The sequence below is a fragment of the Alexandromys fortis genome, unplaced genomic scaffold (assembly GCF_014885135.2).
Source record: "Alexandromys fortis isolate MF-2015 unplaced genomic scaffold, M_Fortis_MF-2015_v1.1 scaffold_232, whole genome shotgun sequence".
Lineage (NCBI taxonomy): Eukaryota > Metazoa > Chordata > Mammalia > Rodentia > Cricetidae > Alexandromys > Alexandromys fortis.
The window spans coordinates 1,028,890-1,048,412 of record NW_026068110.1 but is presented as its reverse complement, the minus strand read 5'-3'; the positions used below and the strand labels follow the sequence as shown (position 1 = coordinate 1,048,412).

Here is a 19,523-nt window from a genome sequence, read left to right as displayed (position 1 = left end):
CATAATTTAGCTACTGTGAATACCCGCAGTGAACATAGGAAAGAAGTTATCGTTAGTATATGATAATGCTGATTCCCAGGATTACTAAAGATGTATCATATGTAGCTTCTATCTCTTGAGTGCTGAGATTAAAGGTGCATGCGACTATATCTAATTAAAATTGATCCTTTCTTAAATTTATTATGCATATAAATATTTTATCTACATATGTGTATGTATATCAAATGCACTCTAGTGCCAGAAGAGGGCACTGGACTCCTTGGCACCTGAGTTACAAACAGTTATGAGCTGTCATGTGAGTACTGGGAACCAAATATGGGTCCTGCACAAAAATAGCAAGTGTTCTTTAGTGAATCAACTTTCTAGCACTGAAAATGGTCCTTGATATATTCAAGTATAGAACTGACCATGCATTACTCACTTTGTAGGACTGAGAATAGATGCCTAAATGATGTTATCATTTTAAAGACTGCCCTTTACCCTCCTGCAGGGATGACCTCAGGCTTGTCCATGACTTGCTTTGGTGGTGAAAATATGGATTGTGTCATCTCCGAAAGGAAGCTTTAAGAAATACTTCATGATTCATGATGACTCTTCTTCTTAAAGAGTCTTCCATGCCATGAGATTAGCCATGTTCCAAACAGAGACTTGTCACTCAGAGTCTGAGTACAAAGTTGTATGGAGCTACAACTGATGAATAATAAACTTATAACAATGACAGCAACAAACATTTCTTTTACGGAAGTGAGGCTCAGTTGCTATGGAACAATTTGCCTCAAGATAACTGAAAGGCCATGGCAGTAACAACCTTGGATATATTATCTCCCTTGGCAGTAGCAGCATGAACCTCTTTAGAAGTTGGCTGCTAGAAACCTGGCAGTTGTGTGTGGGTGGGTAGGTGGGGGATTAAAACTGGACAGTGTGACTTAATGACTACCCAGAGAAGTTTCTGCTAAGAAAACGGGCATGAAATTTTTGTAATCTGGCATAAATATAACTAAGTTAAGTAAGTCCAAAATAATGCCCACCTAGGTACCTGTGTAAAAGAATTCAGAGATTAGACATTCTAAAATTTTATTTAAAAAGAATGCCCTTTACAGATTATGACAAGTTTATACATTCATACATATCCATACTTGCTCATCTCCATCCTAACTCCCCAACCCCTGTCCCAGAGACACCCCTCCACCATTCTTCCCCATTTTTCTTTGGAAACCCAGAAATGTTCTAAATTCTGGTAGATCTACTAATTACTACATCAGAGTATTTATTTACCTTTCCTCTTCAATAAAAGCTTCCTTAAGATCTGCCTCCATGGTCAGGGATCACAGGTTCCTTTGTTTTGTTTTCTGTTTCTATTCTGTTCCTTTCAACTGCCAAGAAGACAAGCCTCTAAGGGTAAAGTATTCAAAAGCACTGCTAGTCCAGGGAAGTATTTCTATGATCCTGAATACAGGCCTAAACCAGAGCCTGCATGGTATGAAGGCAAATTAAAACAGACGTCCTTTGGTAGGACCTCACGGATGTCTAAAAAGTGGGCATTAAAAGGCCCCAAATCTAAGATTTTTCTGGCCTTGTAATTCAGCTGTTTACTGAGAAAGGATTTAGCCGCAAAACCAAAGGCTTGGAAGAAAAGGGTGTGTGAGGCTAAAATTAGATGGCAATGGAGTCAGAGAAAATTCTCTTATTCTTGTTCTGGCCAAAATACATAGCAGTATCAACTGAAACATGGTCTGCTGTGGAATATCTGACTGGCTAAAGCTGATGGGTATGGGCATAATAGTAGCAGTGTTCAGCTATGTGAGAAGGATAGTGTGGTTACTAGATATTTTGCAAAAACTGCTAAATAAACATTTCAATGAGCTAAAACAGCTTAAATATACATTGTTAAAAAGCCATAGTCCCTTCCCCACCCAGTATACTTCTGATTTGAAATCATTGCCCTGGCTTGGTTGTGGTGGCGCACGCCTTTAATCCCAGCACTTGGGAGGCAGAGGCAGGTGGATCTCTGTGAGTTTGAGGTCAGTCTGGTCTATAAGAGCTAGTTCTAGAAAACAGTTAGGGCTGTTACATAGAGAAATCCTGTCCAAATAAAATAAAATACATAATTTTGGCTTAAAACTTAGGCTTCTTGTCTTTGGCTCATTTATACTGATGATAAGAGAGAGGACTTTTAAAATAAGCAATGTATTAGGTAGATGAATTATAAATATTTGGTTCCTACCTAGAGATAGTTATATTGGGAAGTTGTGGAAACTTAAGCAGATAGGACATACCTGCACAAAGTAGTTACAGGGAGTATATCTTCAGCGAGTACCTAGTCCCTGGTCCCTTCTGCTTTTCTCTCTGCTTCCAGACCACTATGAATGAGTAGTCTCTGCTGCACACCCTTGCTGCCATAATCTTCTCCTTTACTGATGGGGGAGAGTCTTCTGTTTTGTGTTAATTTCATTGGTTAAATAAAGAGACTACCTTGGCCCTTTAATAGGACATAAAATTAGGTAGGCGGAGTAAACAGAACAGAATGCTGGGAGAAAGAAGCTGAGTCAGGGGAGTCGCCATGGTTCTCCCACTCCAGACAGACGCAGGTTAAGATCTTTCCTGGTAAGCGCACCTCGTGGTGCTACATAGATTATTAGAAATGGGTTAAGAGGCTGAAACTAATGGGCCAGGCAGTGTTTAAAAGAATACAGTTTCCGTGTAATTATTTCGGGTAAAGCTAGCTGTGTGGGCGGCCAGGTGCCGGGAAAGTAGCCTGCCAATCTTATTACAACACTTTACCACGGGCCCAAAATCAACAGCCAAGGACTATAGATTGAAATCTATAAAAAACTGTGAACTAAAACACATCTATCTCCCCTCCAAGTGGTTCTCTCAAATATTTGGTCAGTTATACACAAAAATAACTGGTGCTCAAAGTAAGTTAAACAGGCAGTTTAGAGAACACGTGCAACCTTTCAAGAATACAATTAATATACAAAAATAGAACTGTTTGGCTAGGTCTTAAGATTTACTTCATACTTCTAAAGCTTCAAAGTCAGAAAATATGACTTTAAAACCCAACAGAGTTAGTTAAAAATTTTTAAGTAATAAAATATTAAAGTTTTTCATCAACATCAATTCTATCTCTTGTCAACTCAGTTTTTATAGGTTTCATTGTGCATGATATATCTGCTATATTCTTTCATTCCTTATAATGCAGACATAAGTTACCAAGGCTAGACTTTTAAAAGTCTTGGCAGCATGGTGTTGTTTGGTCTAAGGACAAGTGGTCATGCTTTCCCAGAATAGCTATACCACTTTGCCGACCTCTTCATCTCTCTTTTATCCGTTACTCTAATAGTTACTCTTTTTTAAAGACTGATCACATTCTTTATACACTGTATCATATATTCCTTATTTCTAACTCATCTATTATTGTGTAGGTATTATCCTTCAAGTATGTCAAAAGCATATGAGTTATTTCCACTGAATAAGCTAATCAATCAAGATGTTACATATTAATGTGAGGATATGCATTAGACTGATGACTATCAGTACTGAAATAAGAAACTGAATTTGTCAATCAGAATAAAAAAATGATAGTAGGAACATACTTTAGAAATGATATAATAGCCAGGAGTGGTATCACATACCTGGAGGGCAGAGACAGACAGATCACTGAGTTCAAGGATAGCCAGGACTACATAGGGAGACCTTGTCTCAATACATGAAAAAAGAAAAAAAGAAAAGAAAGATATGGACATGGTTTCTATAACTGAGGGTGATAACCATCTCAATTACTTTTCCCTTGATACTTCTCATAACATATTATGTTTATATTTATGATTTCTTTCCTTTAAAAAAAATTAAGAAGGCTGTCTTACATTCTCCTACTCCTTGACTACACTACATATTACCTGAACTAACACTTCAGAGCATACACTAAAAATCAAAGAATAGCCGGTAACCATAGTGGTAAAGAGAAAAGAGGCAATAAGACATTTCACCGGGCAGTGGTGGCACACTCTTTAATCCCAGCACTCGGGAGGCAGAGGCAGGTGAATTTCTGTGAGTTTGAGGTCAGCTTGGTCTACAAGAGCAATTTCAGGTCAGGCTCCAAAGCTACAGAGAAACCCTGTCTCAAAAAACAAAACAACACCAAAAAAAAAAAAAACCCAAACAAACAAACAAAAAAAAAACCCACCAAATAAAACAAGACATTTCAAGGACAAATAAATACATTTACAAATATATACTTAAAATTACATAACTAACACCTTGTTTCAAGTACTCTAATTTCTAAGATTATTTCAAGTGAAGAAGTTAAATTTACTTTAAACTAAAGAATTAAGAAAACATTGGAAAGGGGGTCTTACGGTGATGATTCCAGAACTATGCTATTAGCTTGCGTTGATGATGGAGATCTCTGATTTACAAAACCATCACTGGGGGATGTGTGAACCACATGGTCTACCAAATGACCAACAGAAGATGGCCGGACCCGGGTCCCCTCTTGTGTGAATGCAGAACTCCGACTAAATGAAGAGAAACAAAGGCTGAAGAAAAGTATACTTTGAATTTTCCATGCTTTTTGATTATCTGGTTTCATCTTAAAGTGGGTATATATGTTTGTGTGTGTTTTAAAAGACTACGCTGACTAGGCAGAATCTCTAACAGTGATATAAACAGAAAGAACACAACATAGCAAGTCAATACATGACTGCCATCTACGTCTACCATAAGGACTTTACCCATTCTGCTCTACCTAGTATTACTAGGTTTCACTCATTACTAATCTTATGCCTTATTCAAATTTATGAAACTGACTAGAATAAATGTTCAGAAATAGAGTATAGTCTCAATTATGTTTTCTTCTTAATGTTTTTAATTTTGTAGAATTTGAATTCCTAAGATTATATGAGGAAGAATCCCACTATTCCTAACCAGCAGTTACATAATTATCATCTTTATGATTATAATTGCAATAGTTAATAACTGAGCACTTGCTATGTACGGTACATTTTTCTAACTATTTTTTATTTGTTATATCTTTTAATACCACATTAAAACTGTAGGACATTTACTATAACAAGGATGCTGAGAATAAAGGCATGTGCCATTGTGTCTATCTACAAATAGGATTTAGCAGATGAGAAAATAGGATGGAAATTAACTTCAAGATTTAAACATTGACTCTAGGGCCACTGCTATACTGTACTTTCCCCCAAATCATCCTTAAAATTATTTCATTTCCTAGAAAACTTAATCAGAGCTATTGTTATTTAGATCATCTCAATTACACTCCTACCTTCCCTTCCTTCCCCTCACTTCATCCTGTCCCCCTCTCCCTCTCCTCCCCTTTCCTAGCTTTACTTCTCTTCCCTTGCCTTCCCTTCTAGTGTGGGAAATCTGAGGAAGTCTTCCCTTTGCAGTTCAGACCGAGTTAGAGCTGTAGCACACAGCTCTTGGTTCAACTCTACCTGAGCTTATGGGACTGCTGTTAGAAAGCATTTTTTAGGCCAGAGGAAGTGCTAGATCACAATGAATAACAATTATTCAAACAAAGCATTTTCCAACAATTTACACCCTCTTAGAAATCCTGGTATTGCCAGGAGGTGGTGGGACACTTTTAATTCTAGCATTTGGGAGGCAGAGGGAGGTGGATCTCTGTGAGTTCAAGGACATAGAAAGTTCCAGGAGAGCCAAGGGCAGTTAAATACAGAGAAACCCGTCTCAAAAAAANCAAAAATCGAGGTGGAAATCTACATGGAAATGGACTACATGAACAACAGCTCTATGGAATTTTGAAGTCGTGACTAGATACTTAATTACCCTTCTTGTGAAAGTCAACTGCTGAGGAAAATGAAGGTTGTCCTTCAATCTTCTCGTTCATTCCCTACAGCAATTGTAAGACCACTTTTAACAGTGAGGAGCAAAAAAGGGGCAATAATGCTTGAAGTAACAAAAATCATGTTTGGGTCTGGTAAGGTAGCTAATCGATTAAAGGCATCTGAATACCTGATTTCAATCCTGGGGACTGACACAGTGAAAGAACTGATTCCCCCAAATTGTCTTCTAATCTCCATATGCCAACTACTACATACATGCATATGTCCTCACATATAAACAAACATACACACACAAAAGTAAAATAAAATGAAAGTATTTTTTGAAAATCTGATCAAAGGATTTAAATTTTTATGTATTATGATGTTTAGGCAATAAAATACAAATACGTAGCCAAGAACTTAGAAAGTAGCAAAACGCAAGCTCGATGCTGGCTTGCCACTTACTGATTGGGAGTTCCAGGTGGAGACCGGGATGGGAGGCTTTGTGTTTCTAACCTGTCATCAGACAACGAATTTCTGCTGACTACTTCCCAATCCATTAATTTCCGAGCCAACGGCTTACTTGGAGATCTGTAGAAAATTTGAATAATACATTGAAAAGTGATGTTTTTATATAACAGATAACTATGAATCAAATCTTAAAATTCATTTTAATAGATTATATTCGATGAGTTTGCTTATAAAAAATGAGTTGTTTTGACAGAATTTATCAAATAATTTCAAAAAAGCTATATTTGCTTTTTATGACAAAAAAAAGAAAGATGGGGCTATGAAGAATAAGATAGGAAACAGGAAATTAAAAAGGAAATAAAGAGAAGCAAGGTAGTAATTAGCTACCAAACATTTTCTCAAATTACAAAGCTACAGATCTTTGCTTACGTCTATTCTGGAGTACTCGGTGGGGTGGTATTTCTCACGAGATGTACTGAACAATACTCACTACATTATCTTTTCAATGACTTTTAATTCTGAACCTTCACTTCAATGAGGAGGGGACCAAAAAAGATAATCGTACATACTACATCTATAACTTCTCTTTTATATAGAGTATGGTCAGTGAAATTTCTTTTCCCTTCTTTTTGTAAAAACATTTTAAAAACTACAATATCTTGTGGCGGGTAACAAAAGGATATTTTTTAAAGACTTATTCTATTTTTAATTATATGTATGGGTTCTTGTGTGTGTTAGAAAGCTTCAGATCTTTTTTTTTTTTTTAATTTGAAAGCTTCAGATCTTTTGGGGCTGGAATAACTGACTGCTGTTAAGTTGAGTGATAAGAATTCTGGGAAATGAACTTAAGTCCTTTGTCAAAGTAACCATTGTAATGATTTTAGCAACATAAGTCTGATACTTCCAGGTTCTAGGAGTCATGCGGGTACAAACAGTCCTCAGGCAGAAGTGCCTAATGGCTCCTTTAATGGGTGTTAAAGGGCCCCCACATGACCCATGTGCAGCATGGATTACATCATCTACATATGATTCAGTTAAGCCCTTGCACGCATGCATGAGCCCCGTCATCTGCCTGCATATGATGTAGCCACGACAAACCCCTGTGCGCATGCACTAAGCAGCTTTTAAAAGCCCTCTCTCCTCCCTCCCCCCTTTGCACACTAACTTCCCCAGGCCTGTACACACCCCCTCTAATAAACTCGTAAGTACGTTGTTGTATGTTCCCTGTTTCCTTCTCACTTGCGCCCGGTAATTTCAGTAACAATGGCTCCCATCCACTGAGTAACCTCCCCAGAACAAAAGGATATGTTTTATTACCTATTTTCAGCTATCATAGGAGAAAAACAGAATTAAGTGATCCCCCCCACAAAATGCTAATCTCCACAGAGCAAATGGTATTAACTATATTCAGAGATATAAACCTTTATAGTTTTAGGAATGAATATTAATAAGCAAAGTTTTTAATATGCAAGTTCAAGTACTGCCCAAAACTCTTCTACATAAATGTGTACTTTTTTGATATCTAGAATTATTCTGGAAGTTAATTCAATGAATTAAGTAACTTAAATAAACATAAAGTAAAACAACCAATGTGGCATTTAATCTCAGTAATAAATTCCTCAAGACTCACAAAAATCATGTATATTATTTTCTGTTACACCACAATAAAGCAAATAGATACCGTCATATTAATGTAAAAAGCCAGATCATAAAAAATTTAAATAGAAACACTTATTTGTATAAAATAACACAGCCAAGCAGCAACACATATGAACTCAAAGTGGCTGTGACAGCATACACAAAAGCTGTGTAAGTCCAAGCCAGACCAAGTCCCACCCCAGCTGAGGAGCTACTGACAGTTCTTAGCTGCCAGGAGAGGAAAGGTCAGTTTTCTCTAACAGTGTGCCCACTGATAAGTCTACCGTGTTCTAGTGAAAAGGCTACATAGTCAAGAGTATTTGGGGCAGCCCAAATTGGTCTTGATGGAGAAAACAAAACAAAAACCATGACAAGCACAAAGTTGGAGGGCAAAAGAAGTAAGGCATGGAATAGAAACAGCTGGGTGACAGAAGGTGAATATGATCAAAATACATTATACAAAATTTAAAAAGAACTTTTAAAACGTGTATTAAAAGGCAAGAAACTTTTCAGTGTGGCCCATAATACCAAAAAATTCTTCATTCTGTGAATTTTATTTTCAGACTTTCCAATAAAAATATTTATTTACTTCTATATATAGTTTTAAGGTTATTGGATTTAGAATATTACCTTAAAATTGGTCATAAGTTTCCCTTTTTATCATGTATTATGTACATACTTTCACATAAATTAAGAAAAATACCAGTCAAGGCATAAAATAAATGTAAATTTAAGTAATCCAGATATGTTCAAACAGTAAAATCAGTATGTAGCCAAATTTCAAAGTTTGCAGTTGCAGCCTACAATTTGCTTTGTGACATATTAACTACACAAACAGAATGGCTTGAGAGAATGGTATTTCATAGTGCTTTGTGTTCACAGAAGGAAACATTAAAATAACCATGTCTACTAGGGACACTGAATGCTAATTCTAGCCTATTCTAGAAAAATTTTATTTAAGTTTCTATACTCAATATCTAAATTCACCAGTGCAATAGGGGTATTACATTGTCCTTCCTTACCACTTCAATTTTATGACTTCAGTCATAAACACTGTAGTTTTTAATGCAACGTTTTAGCCTCTTAAAAGGTTAGGTTATGAATAATAAATACTTAAAACCTAAATCATACAAGTGTCCTATCATTTTAGTATTTTCGAGTCAAACACTCTTGATTTGGTACTCTCTTTTACTATAAAACCAACGGGCATCTTCTAAAAGAGATGCGGTGCTACTGGTAATACAAACCAAGCAAGCAAGCAAACAAATAAACAAAAAATGGACTCAAATTTCATTTCCAAATGAAAAGGCAAAGGAATTTAACCACAAATACTTCTTCCTATCATTTTGAGTTTAAACCACAGGACTTCTTAACTTGAATTCAGGACACCAATAGATTCAGTTACTCACAGTGGAGGGCACATATTTGAATTAGTTACACAAATGACAATATATGTCTTCAATTAAAATAATAAAATCTTAAACTTACCATAATTTACCATTTCTAGTTCTTTTAGTGTTAATCCTTAATAGTCACAAACTATTTTTTCCTTATAAGTTAGACTAAACTAAGCTGCGAGAGCTAACAAGATCAATTAGAAGAGAAGGAAAGTGATCAATTGGAAATCCAGCATACTTACCTAGTACAAACTGTCTGAATACTTTATTCTTGGTAACGAACTAAACATGTTTGTAAATGTCTTGAGTTTAAAACTAAATTTCAGGCATTTTACTTTATTAACAGTTTTAACCTCAGAGACCCACCCACTCAAGTTTGTTGTCTATGTTTCCTGTTCTTCGCGGAAATTTCAGAGAAAAAAATACCACACTGTTAACAATGTGGTGAGTTTATTTTCTGACCGGGACACCTTATTTTTCTGTTGATGAGAACTTGGTTCTCCTCTCTTCTTCGAATATTATTATAAGATATCATAAAAAGTGTGAAAGCAATTCAAAGGGTTTATATATAAGGGAGAAAAGGATTATTGATAAAATTTTACATATTAAAATTGAAGATCTTGGTTAACTTTCTATTTATATGGCCATCTAAAATTCAGAGAGACAAGAAATCTGCAAATGACTTATCACTTTATAAAACCATTAGAGAATTTTAGTAGCTATGTATGAAGTAAAGGTCTTACATAAAATACTCTCAAGGAAGTATAACTTTCAGGGACAGAGCAATCATTAGGATGCCCCAACAATATTAAAACTGCTCCCATGGACAAGAACACATAGCTCCAGAACAGAACATTTGCCTAGCATGTGTAAGGCCCTAAACTTGGGAACCTAGTACCTTCAAAAAGAAACACCTACACCCCAGCTAACAAAGACAGTACTATACAAACTTAATAGCATTTTAATAATGAATATACAAAACAATGAAGATGCATAAATATCTGCATGTTTCTAAAATCTAATATGTTCAAAACAATTAAAACAACACAATAATTTGATTTTTAGAAATATGGGAGGACTGCAAATAAGAGACAGTACAAAAAGCCACAACAAATTCTTTCTAACTTAGAATTATGTTGATAAGAAGTAAAATTTTTTCTTTTGAAGAGTTGTACAGAAAACACTTTAATTTTCTAAGCAAAATCTCTTTTTCCAGGTCCAACTTTCTGATTGGAGCACTGGATCAAGATAGACACAACATCCACACACAGACATATACACCCTCTTGAGTTTATGCAAGGAAACAGCTTGAGTAACACCACAAACTTTGTAGGGCCGTCTTGGATGATTTATTTTTCAAGTCATTTGATACTGTTTGGATTTTAGAATATAATGAATTGTCACTCATTGTTAGAAACAAGGAGCAATTTTTACTTTGGAAGGAACTAAAAGAGAAATGGCAAAACCAAACATGAAACTATTTCTTACAGAAACATAAAGATGGAAGGATTTCAATAGATATTTAGAATAAAATTTTGACCAAGTAAAATTCTTCTGTTGTCTTTATGAAAGCGTCCAAGTCTCTAACAGCAGTAGATGCCAGACATACAACTAGTTCTTCAGGGTTTGAAACTCTTGAAGTAATTTCCACTAGGAACAAACTCCTGTTTCACTATGCCTGTTGTCATTGGTCAGCAGCTGATGCTAGTTCCATCAAATTTGTTCCCTTTCCTCCACTAGTGTTTAGTTAAGCTCTTTATTATTCTTACTTGTATAACTGTAACTATCTCCTAGTTAGTCACTAGGTATCCAATCTATACTTTACAAACACACTTTTTTGAAATGTAAATATGATTGTATCATTTTTGTCACTAAAAAGCAAACTGGCCCTAACAAATTTTAATGAAGGGAAGATAATAAATTTTTCAAAAAGGCAAATCAAAAGTATCTTAACATTTAATAGCATGACTTAAATAAATATAAAAATAAGCTGGATAATAGGACTCTGTACATTTCTCAAAAATATGTAACAGGAGAGTAACTTTGCAACAAAAGGTATTAGTGATACTTGATGTAGCTATTCAAACCTATTGTACTCAATGCATGATTAACATTCATAAATATGTAACAAAATAAACCAGGATATTAGATAAACTAGTTTCCATTTCATAAACACAGTATGTTGTTTAATAGATCACTTAGAAAACATTGCTAATAATTTTAAAATTTGTTTATTTATGTGTATGTGTGTGCACCTGAGTATATGCATACGCACTACATGCATGAGAGAGTTCATGGTCCAGAAGAGGGCATCAGATTCCTGGACCTGGAGTTGCAAGCAGTTCTAAGCTACTATGTGGTGCTAAGAAATGAACTGGAACTTTTATAAGAGCAGTAAGTACGTCTAACTACTGAGCCACCTCTCCAGTCCCCATTTCTAATAATGTTTATTCTTTTAAAAACTCATAGATTTGTTGGGCTGGTGAGACAGATTAGTAGGTAAATAAAAGTGCTTGTTGCCCAGCCGACAATGTGAGTTCAACCTCAGGACCCACATAATGGAAGGAGAGAACCAACTCCCAAAGTTTGTCCTCTGACCTTTGCACACACACAGGCATGTGTATGTATGTAATATATCAGAAAATAAAATTATAAAATGTAACAAACAAACAATCAAAAACCCTCAGATAACTAAAACAGAATTGACTTACCTTGCAAATACCCTGTCTTTATTTGCCTTTTCTTTGCCATATTGAACTGACTGGACTTCAGTTCTCCCACTGAAATACATAAATATGCATAATATCTTAAAGGGGACTACAGGATAAAATGACAACATACAGCATGATTAGATTACAATTTTATAAGAGACAAGACATTTATGATGACAAGAAGAACAATAAAAGCAGCAGAATAAGAAGGAAAGACTGGATTACTTTCTAGTTCCACTGGGATAGGCAAAGCTAATTTAGCAGTTTACAAGATGTGTCCAATAGACACAAATTTGATGACAGGAACCTCTCTAGAGTTAGAGATGCCTTGTATCAAACAAGCTCCACAACCCTGACTTACCCTACAGGTTGAGTTAGCTAATGTCTCCATTGGTCTAACTGATGAGCTGAACTTTGTGGTATCTTGGATAACTTTTCTTTCCTTTTCTGCTACCAATTATTACATATATGAAGACAGCCTATCAACTCCCTCCATGCCCCAATACAGAAAATTTCAGATTTTTGAATGTAGGAAAGAAATGAGATCAGAAATATTGGGGCTTCTGGGCACCATTTTTGCCTTGAAGTTGATTTGCCTAGAAAGCACACTATGTACACAGAGGAGATAACCTATCTGGTCATTCTCTGTGGTACATCACTGTGTTCAGTTAACTATGGTATTGAAAGAGTAGTTCTCAACGAATTGATGAAGATAACCTGTTACTGAGTTGTGAATGAACATAAATTTCTAGTACAAAAAGTAGAACCATTTATAACTATAGATATTTAATGTATATAAAAGTAGCCAAATATATTCTCAAAGCCACACAAGCAAATTTCAGACTACATTCCTAGGGCAAATTTAAATAGTTGTGAACTACATGGCATGATTGATTTTTAATGTAAAAATGGGGAACTTTTATAAAAAATGTTGGTTAATGTTTCATAGAAAATTATATTGCCTCTAAGACCACCATATATTCACGTTTACTAGTTTAATGCATTTAATCCCTTGATACATAGAATTGGAATAAACACATATGTAAACAGAAGTGGTTAAGAAAGCAATAAACCTTCTTAATCTTTCCAGCTCCACTTTCTATTTTCAATAATATTTCAACATCTTAAATATAACAATAGCATCAGTATTCCTAGTCATTGCTTACCATGAGGGGAGGGGGTTAATCAATGTCTATTTTTGGCATGTCTATTAAAGAAAGAATTGTATGCAGCTATACAGGTCATGCTGACTTTACTACTTCGCTTGCAAGACAATTCACACTTAATAATTTAAAAGTGCTTCAGATACATTTTAAAGTTAAGAACTGCAAACACAGAACTTAACTTTTGAAACTATAAATATATATGACCTGTGTCTAAACACGAATATTCTGTACCCCTGTACTTTGCTACATTTATCATGGGGCTGTACTTTCCCACTTTCTTGATTCCTTTCCCACTTAAAGTTCTGCTAGGTTCTGCTTTCATAATGTGTAGAAGAAGGAAGATCAGAAGAGTAGGAAAAATACAAAATAGTGCTTGCAAGTGCTGGGAGCTGCTTCAGAAGACCTGGGAACAAAGGGCAGAGAAGCACAACACACCTTGAGGAAGTAGTACTTCTGTGACAGGTCCAGGACTAACTGGACTAGCCATGATAGTATCTCTGAAATGTAGTAGCAGGTGTAGATTCAGGGAATCCAAACCAAAAGTGACCCTTGCGTATTACTCTTCTTGCATAGGTGGTTCTCAAGAATCACCCTTCCTTAACGTACTTTCCCATTTTTGTTTGCTTTTTGTTTTTAAAAGTCTATGTAATCAAGTCTAAGGATTGATTTTCTTTTACACAAAATATCAAAAAGAAATCTGAGTTTCTCTAACTCAATCCTGAGTGATATATTAATATGGCAGTAAAGTAGATTTAAATACAACTCTATTGCTCAAAAGGATGGAATAACAAGTCAAAGTTCATGGCAAGCAGGAATATTTGATTGTTCAAAGGGATTTATATTGCATATTTTCCATAACACACTCTTTAAGAGTTAGAATAAAATAAAAACCTGTAGCAATATTAGAATACCAAATTGTGACAGTACGAATTTAAAGAATGAGGAACTACCAACTGTTACATACATATACATAAGCTTATTACAGAAACTTGAGTAATAAAAAATATAATGAAAAGAACAACTAAAATATAAGTTAGTCTTCAGTTTGAAATAATCATTACAAAAAGATAAAAAAAACATTCTGGGGGAAGGGCAGTGGTGGTGCACGCCCTTAATCCCAGCACTCGGGAGGCAGAGCTCGAGGCCAGCCTGGTCTACAAGAGCGAGTTCCAGGATAGGCTCCAAAGCTACAGAAAAACCCTGTCTTGAAAAACAAACAAAAACCAAACGAACAAACAAAAAACCATTCTGGAACTTCGTATATACTCACTTAGAAAGGCAAGAAATATAGACATAGTCTTATGCTGTGATTACAAGGCATGTGCTCAGGGAAGAATTGCTGTTGGTTGGAAGGAAGTGGGGAAGGCTTAGAAAAACCTTACAAAGTTGATATGCACATTTATAATATGACATGTTTTAAATTTTGTCCATGGACACAAATACTTCCTCTCACCTATCTTTCTTTTTAAAAATTATTTTTTTAATTTTAAAAAGCTTTTATCATTTCAACTCCTTTCTCTCATCATTCTGAGAGTTGCTAAGGATTAACACTATTGGACCAGGACTTTTATTGAGTTATTTTCTTGAGTTACTTAACTGGCCTGATTTTACTATTTTAAAAGAAAGGAAGGAAGGAAGAAAGGGAGGGAGGGAGGCAGGAAGAAACAAATCTCAAAGTTATATTTTCATTTTTATTTTATATGTAAGAGGGCTTTGTTGACACATATGTATGCGTACCATGCATGTGCAGTGCCTTTAGAGGCCAGAAAAGGGTATGAATGGCATAGAAGAAACTTGAAGTTTCATAATAGCCAGAATTTGTAAACAACCTATATATTCCTCAACAGGAGAATAAATAAGTAAAATATGGTATATTTATACAATAGAGTTTTATACAGTCATTTAAAAATACTATCATGAAATTTGCAGGCAAAAAGATGGAACTAGAAAAAAATCCTGAATGAGGTATTCCAGATGCAGAAAGATGGATATGGTATATGTCACTTATATGTGGATATTAGCTGTTAAGTCAATGATAACCAAGCTACAATTCATAGAACCAGAGTGTATAGTGTAAGGGTCCTTAACCTTCTTAATGCTACAAGCATTAAGTTCTTCATGTTGTGGTGACCCCAACCATAAAATTATTTTTGTTGATACTTCTTAACATAATATGAAGTATAATATAAATATCTGATATGTGACTCCTGTGAAAGGGTCATTCGACCCCCAAAGGGGTCAGGACCCACACATTGATAACCATTTGTCTAGAGGGACCAGATAGCTCTCAAAAGGAAAGGGAAATAGAATAGTTATGGATTTATGGATGGATGAATGAAGGAAAACTTAGCCACTAGGTAAAGATAAGAACTGAACTGTCACATAACCGCTGAAATAAGGAAAATCAGTTTTCTCCAATAGAGTAACATTAGGTGTACCATAGTCTTGGACAGGCCTCATGTTCAGGAGTAGTTGAGCAACATAATGGAGTCCACATTTTGTGTGTGTGTGTGTGTGTGTGTGTGTGTGTGTGTGTGTACACAGTTGGGTGAGTTTTTTGTGGGGAAGGAGTTATTTTGTTTTCTTGATTCTGGGGGTATTTGCTGTTGGATTGGGATTTTATTTTATTTTATTTTTTTTTTTTGAGAAAGAACTTAAAGGTGTATACGTAGGGAAGGAGAGAGGATCTGGAAGGACTTGGAGGGAGAAAGAATATCATCAATATACATTTAAATTTTAAATTGTTTTAAATAATAAAGAAAAAAGAGTAGAACTGATATTGTAAAAGACTTACTAATAGATTTTCTTAGGACACAATAAGCTACACAAAGTAGATTTTAACAAAGGGGGCTACTGCCTCCAAAATACCCCCAAATAAGAAGTCTGTTAACAAAGCTAGTAAGAGATAAGCAAAATTTAGGATGCTAGGACATAAATGTTCAGAAAGACTGACTAGCTATTGGGTTCCAATCCAATAACAAAGGAGATAACCCTGACTTCTAGCCAGCTGTTATGCCTATCTCTCTATGAAAGAGCATGCCTCCAACAGTCAATGAGGGGGCAGTGCAGGGTCACAACCAACATCAAAAGTCCTGGGTTATCATAAAGTCCCAAGTTCTATTCTTGGGAAAAGCATTATTCTGCCAGATGGGCAAGATGACCTTGGATAACATCTATTTGAAAAAGAATGCACAAGTGTACTTAAAATAATTTGGGCAATATGCAATATTTTTGCTGTGTAAATCTTTCATCTGCCTAAATAAGTGCCTTAGGAGACTTCTTGTCTCCTGCCTCTGCTTAAATTGTTCAAAGTGTAACCCTCCTGCGGTTGGAGCCTAAAAGAAATGTAAAGGATGACAGCATATAGGAAATGCTTAACCTATGACTATGTGAGTTAGCAAGATATTCTAATCAAGGTCAGCTTCTTTGTGGGCATTACCCAGAGCCAGATGTGCATTAAATTAAAGAGCCTTTTCTTTTATTAATCTCTAAATGTACAGAGTGAATTCTCCCTGGAAAAGAGTATTAATTCTACAACATCAGAACCTCTGGAATTGGAGTTATAGACAGTTCTGGGCTAATATGTGGATGATGGGAACCAAACCTAGTTATTCTGTAAGAGCAGCAAGTGCTCCTAAGCACTGTGTCATCTCTCAGCTCCTGATTCACAGATCTTACGGTGCCTGGGATTTTACATATTGAATAATGTCTACTATGTTGGATTTAAACCTTCTTGAATGGCAATCTGACTGAGCTTACCATTTTCAGGCAATTCTATCTCTACTTCATTTTAGAAATGAGCTACATAAGTCTGAAGAAAAAATTTAGTTGGCACATAGATTGCTTAAAAATAATTCACTCTGATGAGATTTATTTTATTCTATTTAACAATTTAATTATTTTATTTAATGGCAGGAGTAACCAATATTGAAATTTTAAAATATAATTTACAATGAAAGTATAAAAATAATTAAGGTTAATAGAGACTTGAAAGACATGGGTGCCCAAAACTACAAACATTGCTGGGAGATACAAATTAAAACTTAAAGACACACTGAGCTTCATGAGGGGAAAGAACCAGTATTTTTAAGATATCAGTCTTCCAAAATTTATTATTATCAATACAGTCACAATCTAGCTGAAAGCTTTTTTTAAAACCTAGATACTATTTATAATATAATATAATAGAATAGAGACTATTTATAATTCTCAAATTCAAATGAAAATACGAAAAAACCTAGAACACCCAAAATACCTTTTTAAAAGAACAAAATTGGAAGAGTGAAACTTCTACATTTTAGTAATAAAGTAAATGAACAAGACAATACTTATGAACAACAAAAGTGAAAAGGAACAACTAAACATCACAGATAAGAAATAAATTTCAATGTATATTTTATACCAAATAATCCACGGGCCTACATGTAAGAGCTAAAATTGTGTAACTTTTACAAGAAACTAAATAAATAGGTTATTGTACAGTGGACTAGACAACGTTTTCACAGATATGACAAAAAGCTAAGATTCATAAAACGACTAACTGGTAAGAGAACTTTAACAAAATAAGATCCATGATGTTCAAAAGACCCAAGTAAACAATGAAAATAGCAATCACTGATGGATCCATGGGAGAAACTGGAACTCCATACTGTTTGGGGGCAGTGCTGGGGATTGAACCCAGGGCCTGTCACATGTTAAGCAAGTTCTCTGCCATTAGGCTATACCACCAGCCCTGAGCTAGAACTCCTCCACATTGCAGAATTGTATATAAATGGCCTAATTACTTTGAAGATATATTTGGAGGTGCCTTACTAGGTTAAACATCCTTCAGCCATATAACCTCGCCATTCTATTCATAGTTGTTTACCCAAGAAAACAAAGTAAACGTGCACATAAAACCTTAGATATGCATATATGTGTGTATATGTATGTATGTATGTTCACAGAAGCTTTATTTATAATAGCCCAAATCTGGAAAATGGATATCCATTATTAAGTGAATGGTAAACAAACCATATTTGTACATTAGAGTAGAACTCTGCAATAAGAGAATTAGCAATATAAGTAACATGGATGAAACAACATAATTATGCTAAGTAAAAGTGGTCACATTATAATAAAAATGCAATTTATGAGGAACTAGAAAATGAAAACCAGCTTAAAGAGACAACAGAGCAGCAACTTCCTAATGACAAATGATTGGCAAAAGGAGTTACAGAGAGACATGAAGGGTCTTTTGAGAATAATGAGCATATGTGCTACCTTGACTGAATCGTCACTCAAGGGGATTTAACTCATTAACTGTAAAACTTGAATATAGTTATTTACTATATGTGAATGCTTCAATAAAATTATTTTAAAACATTCAATTTCAAAACATCCATAATCTTAGTTTTGTAAAAAAATATACGAAATGTGCTAATACTAGGCCAATGTTACCTGATGGGGCGTGGTCGATCAGTATTTAGAATTAACCAGACCAGTTTAATATAATAGATTCAGCATTTAATAAACAGAAGAAAGAGAACTTACAAACCCAGGGTTCCAGCGATCCAGGAGCACAGGGAACAAAAGGAAGGAGGCAAGCGCACCTGGATGGTTTATCTGTTTTTCTGTAGCCCCAGGGGGACACAACCTAAACGGAATGTGATTGGCTGAGTTCCCCATCAGTTACCAAAGGGAGTAACTGCCTGAATGGTTATTGCTATTCTCTTAGCCAATTTTAGTTTCTTTTCCTTTAAAAAGAGATTTATATTGATTTTTAATCATGTATATATGTGTATCTTCATACATGAGTACAGGCGCCTGCAGAGGTAAGAGGCACTGATCCCACTGGAGCTCAAGTTACAGGCACCTGTGAATGGTGACATGGGTGTTGATAATTGAACTCTAGAAGAGCAGCACTCGCTCTTAACCACTGAGCTCTCCAGCGTCCACTTTTAATTTCTTTCTCTTTCTAGACATAGATAGTTGTTGAACTTGGTTTTTAAGTAACTATCTATATTAGAGAGTTCCTTCTATTTCAGTGTGTGTGTGTGTTTTCCCCCCAAACTAGTTCTTCAATTGTCTAAGTTGGATTCATCATGACTAGCTTTTCTATTGGATGTTGTATGGTCTGAGTAACCTACTTGACTTTTTTTTTCTTATTTTATCTAAGACCTGTTTGAAATGAACTGGAGGTTAGTTCCTGCACTCTACTCATTTCTTTGTAGTCTAAATGAAACCGTGTGTGTATCCTTGCATAATGACACTGGTGGTCACTTAGGAATTAAAAGTCATTTTAGGAATATCTTTAGCCAAGGATGGTCTCCCCCCCCCCCCCCCCCCCCC

At 35.3% G+C, this 19,523-nt stretch overlaps 1 protein-coding gene across 4 annotated transcripts in view; it reads right to left on the bottom strand.

Moving 5' to 3' along the window:
- Ptpn4 (protein tyrosine phosphatase non-receptor type 4) overlaps window positions 1–19,523 on the bottom strand; it is a 181,470-nt gene that overhangs the window by 56,784 nt on the left and 105,163 nt on the right. For 3 of the 4 annotated variants that reach the window (XM_050124438.1, XM_050124439.1, XM_050124441.1), the window contains 3 exons: window positions 12,028–12,096; window positions 6,276–6,401; window positions 4,359–4,517 (listed from right to left, as the gene is read on the bottom strand). In XM_050124438.1, coding sequence (XP_049980395.1) covers window positions 4,359–4,517; window positions 6,276–6,401; window positions 12,028–12,096 — 354 coding nt within the window. The remainder of the gene's footprint in view (window positions 1–4,358; window positions 4,518–6,275; window positions 6,402–12,027; window positions 12,097–19,523) is intronic. The other variant, XM_050124440.1, reaches the window with a different exon arrangement.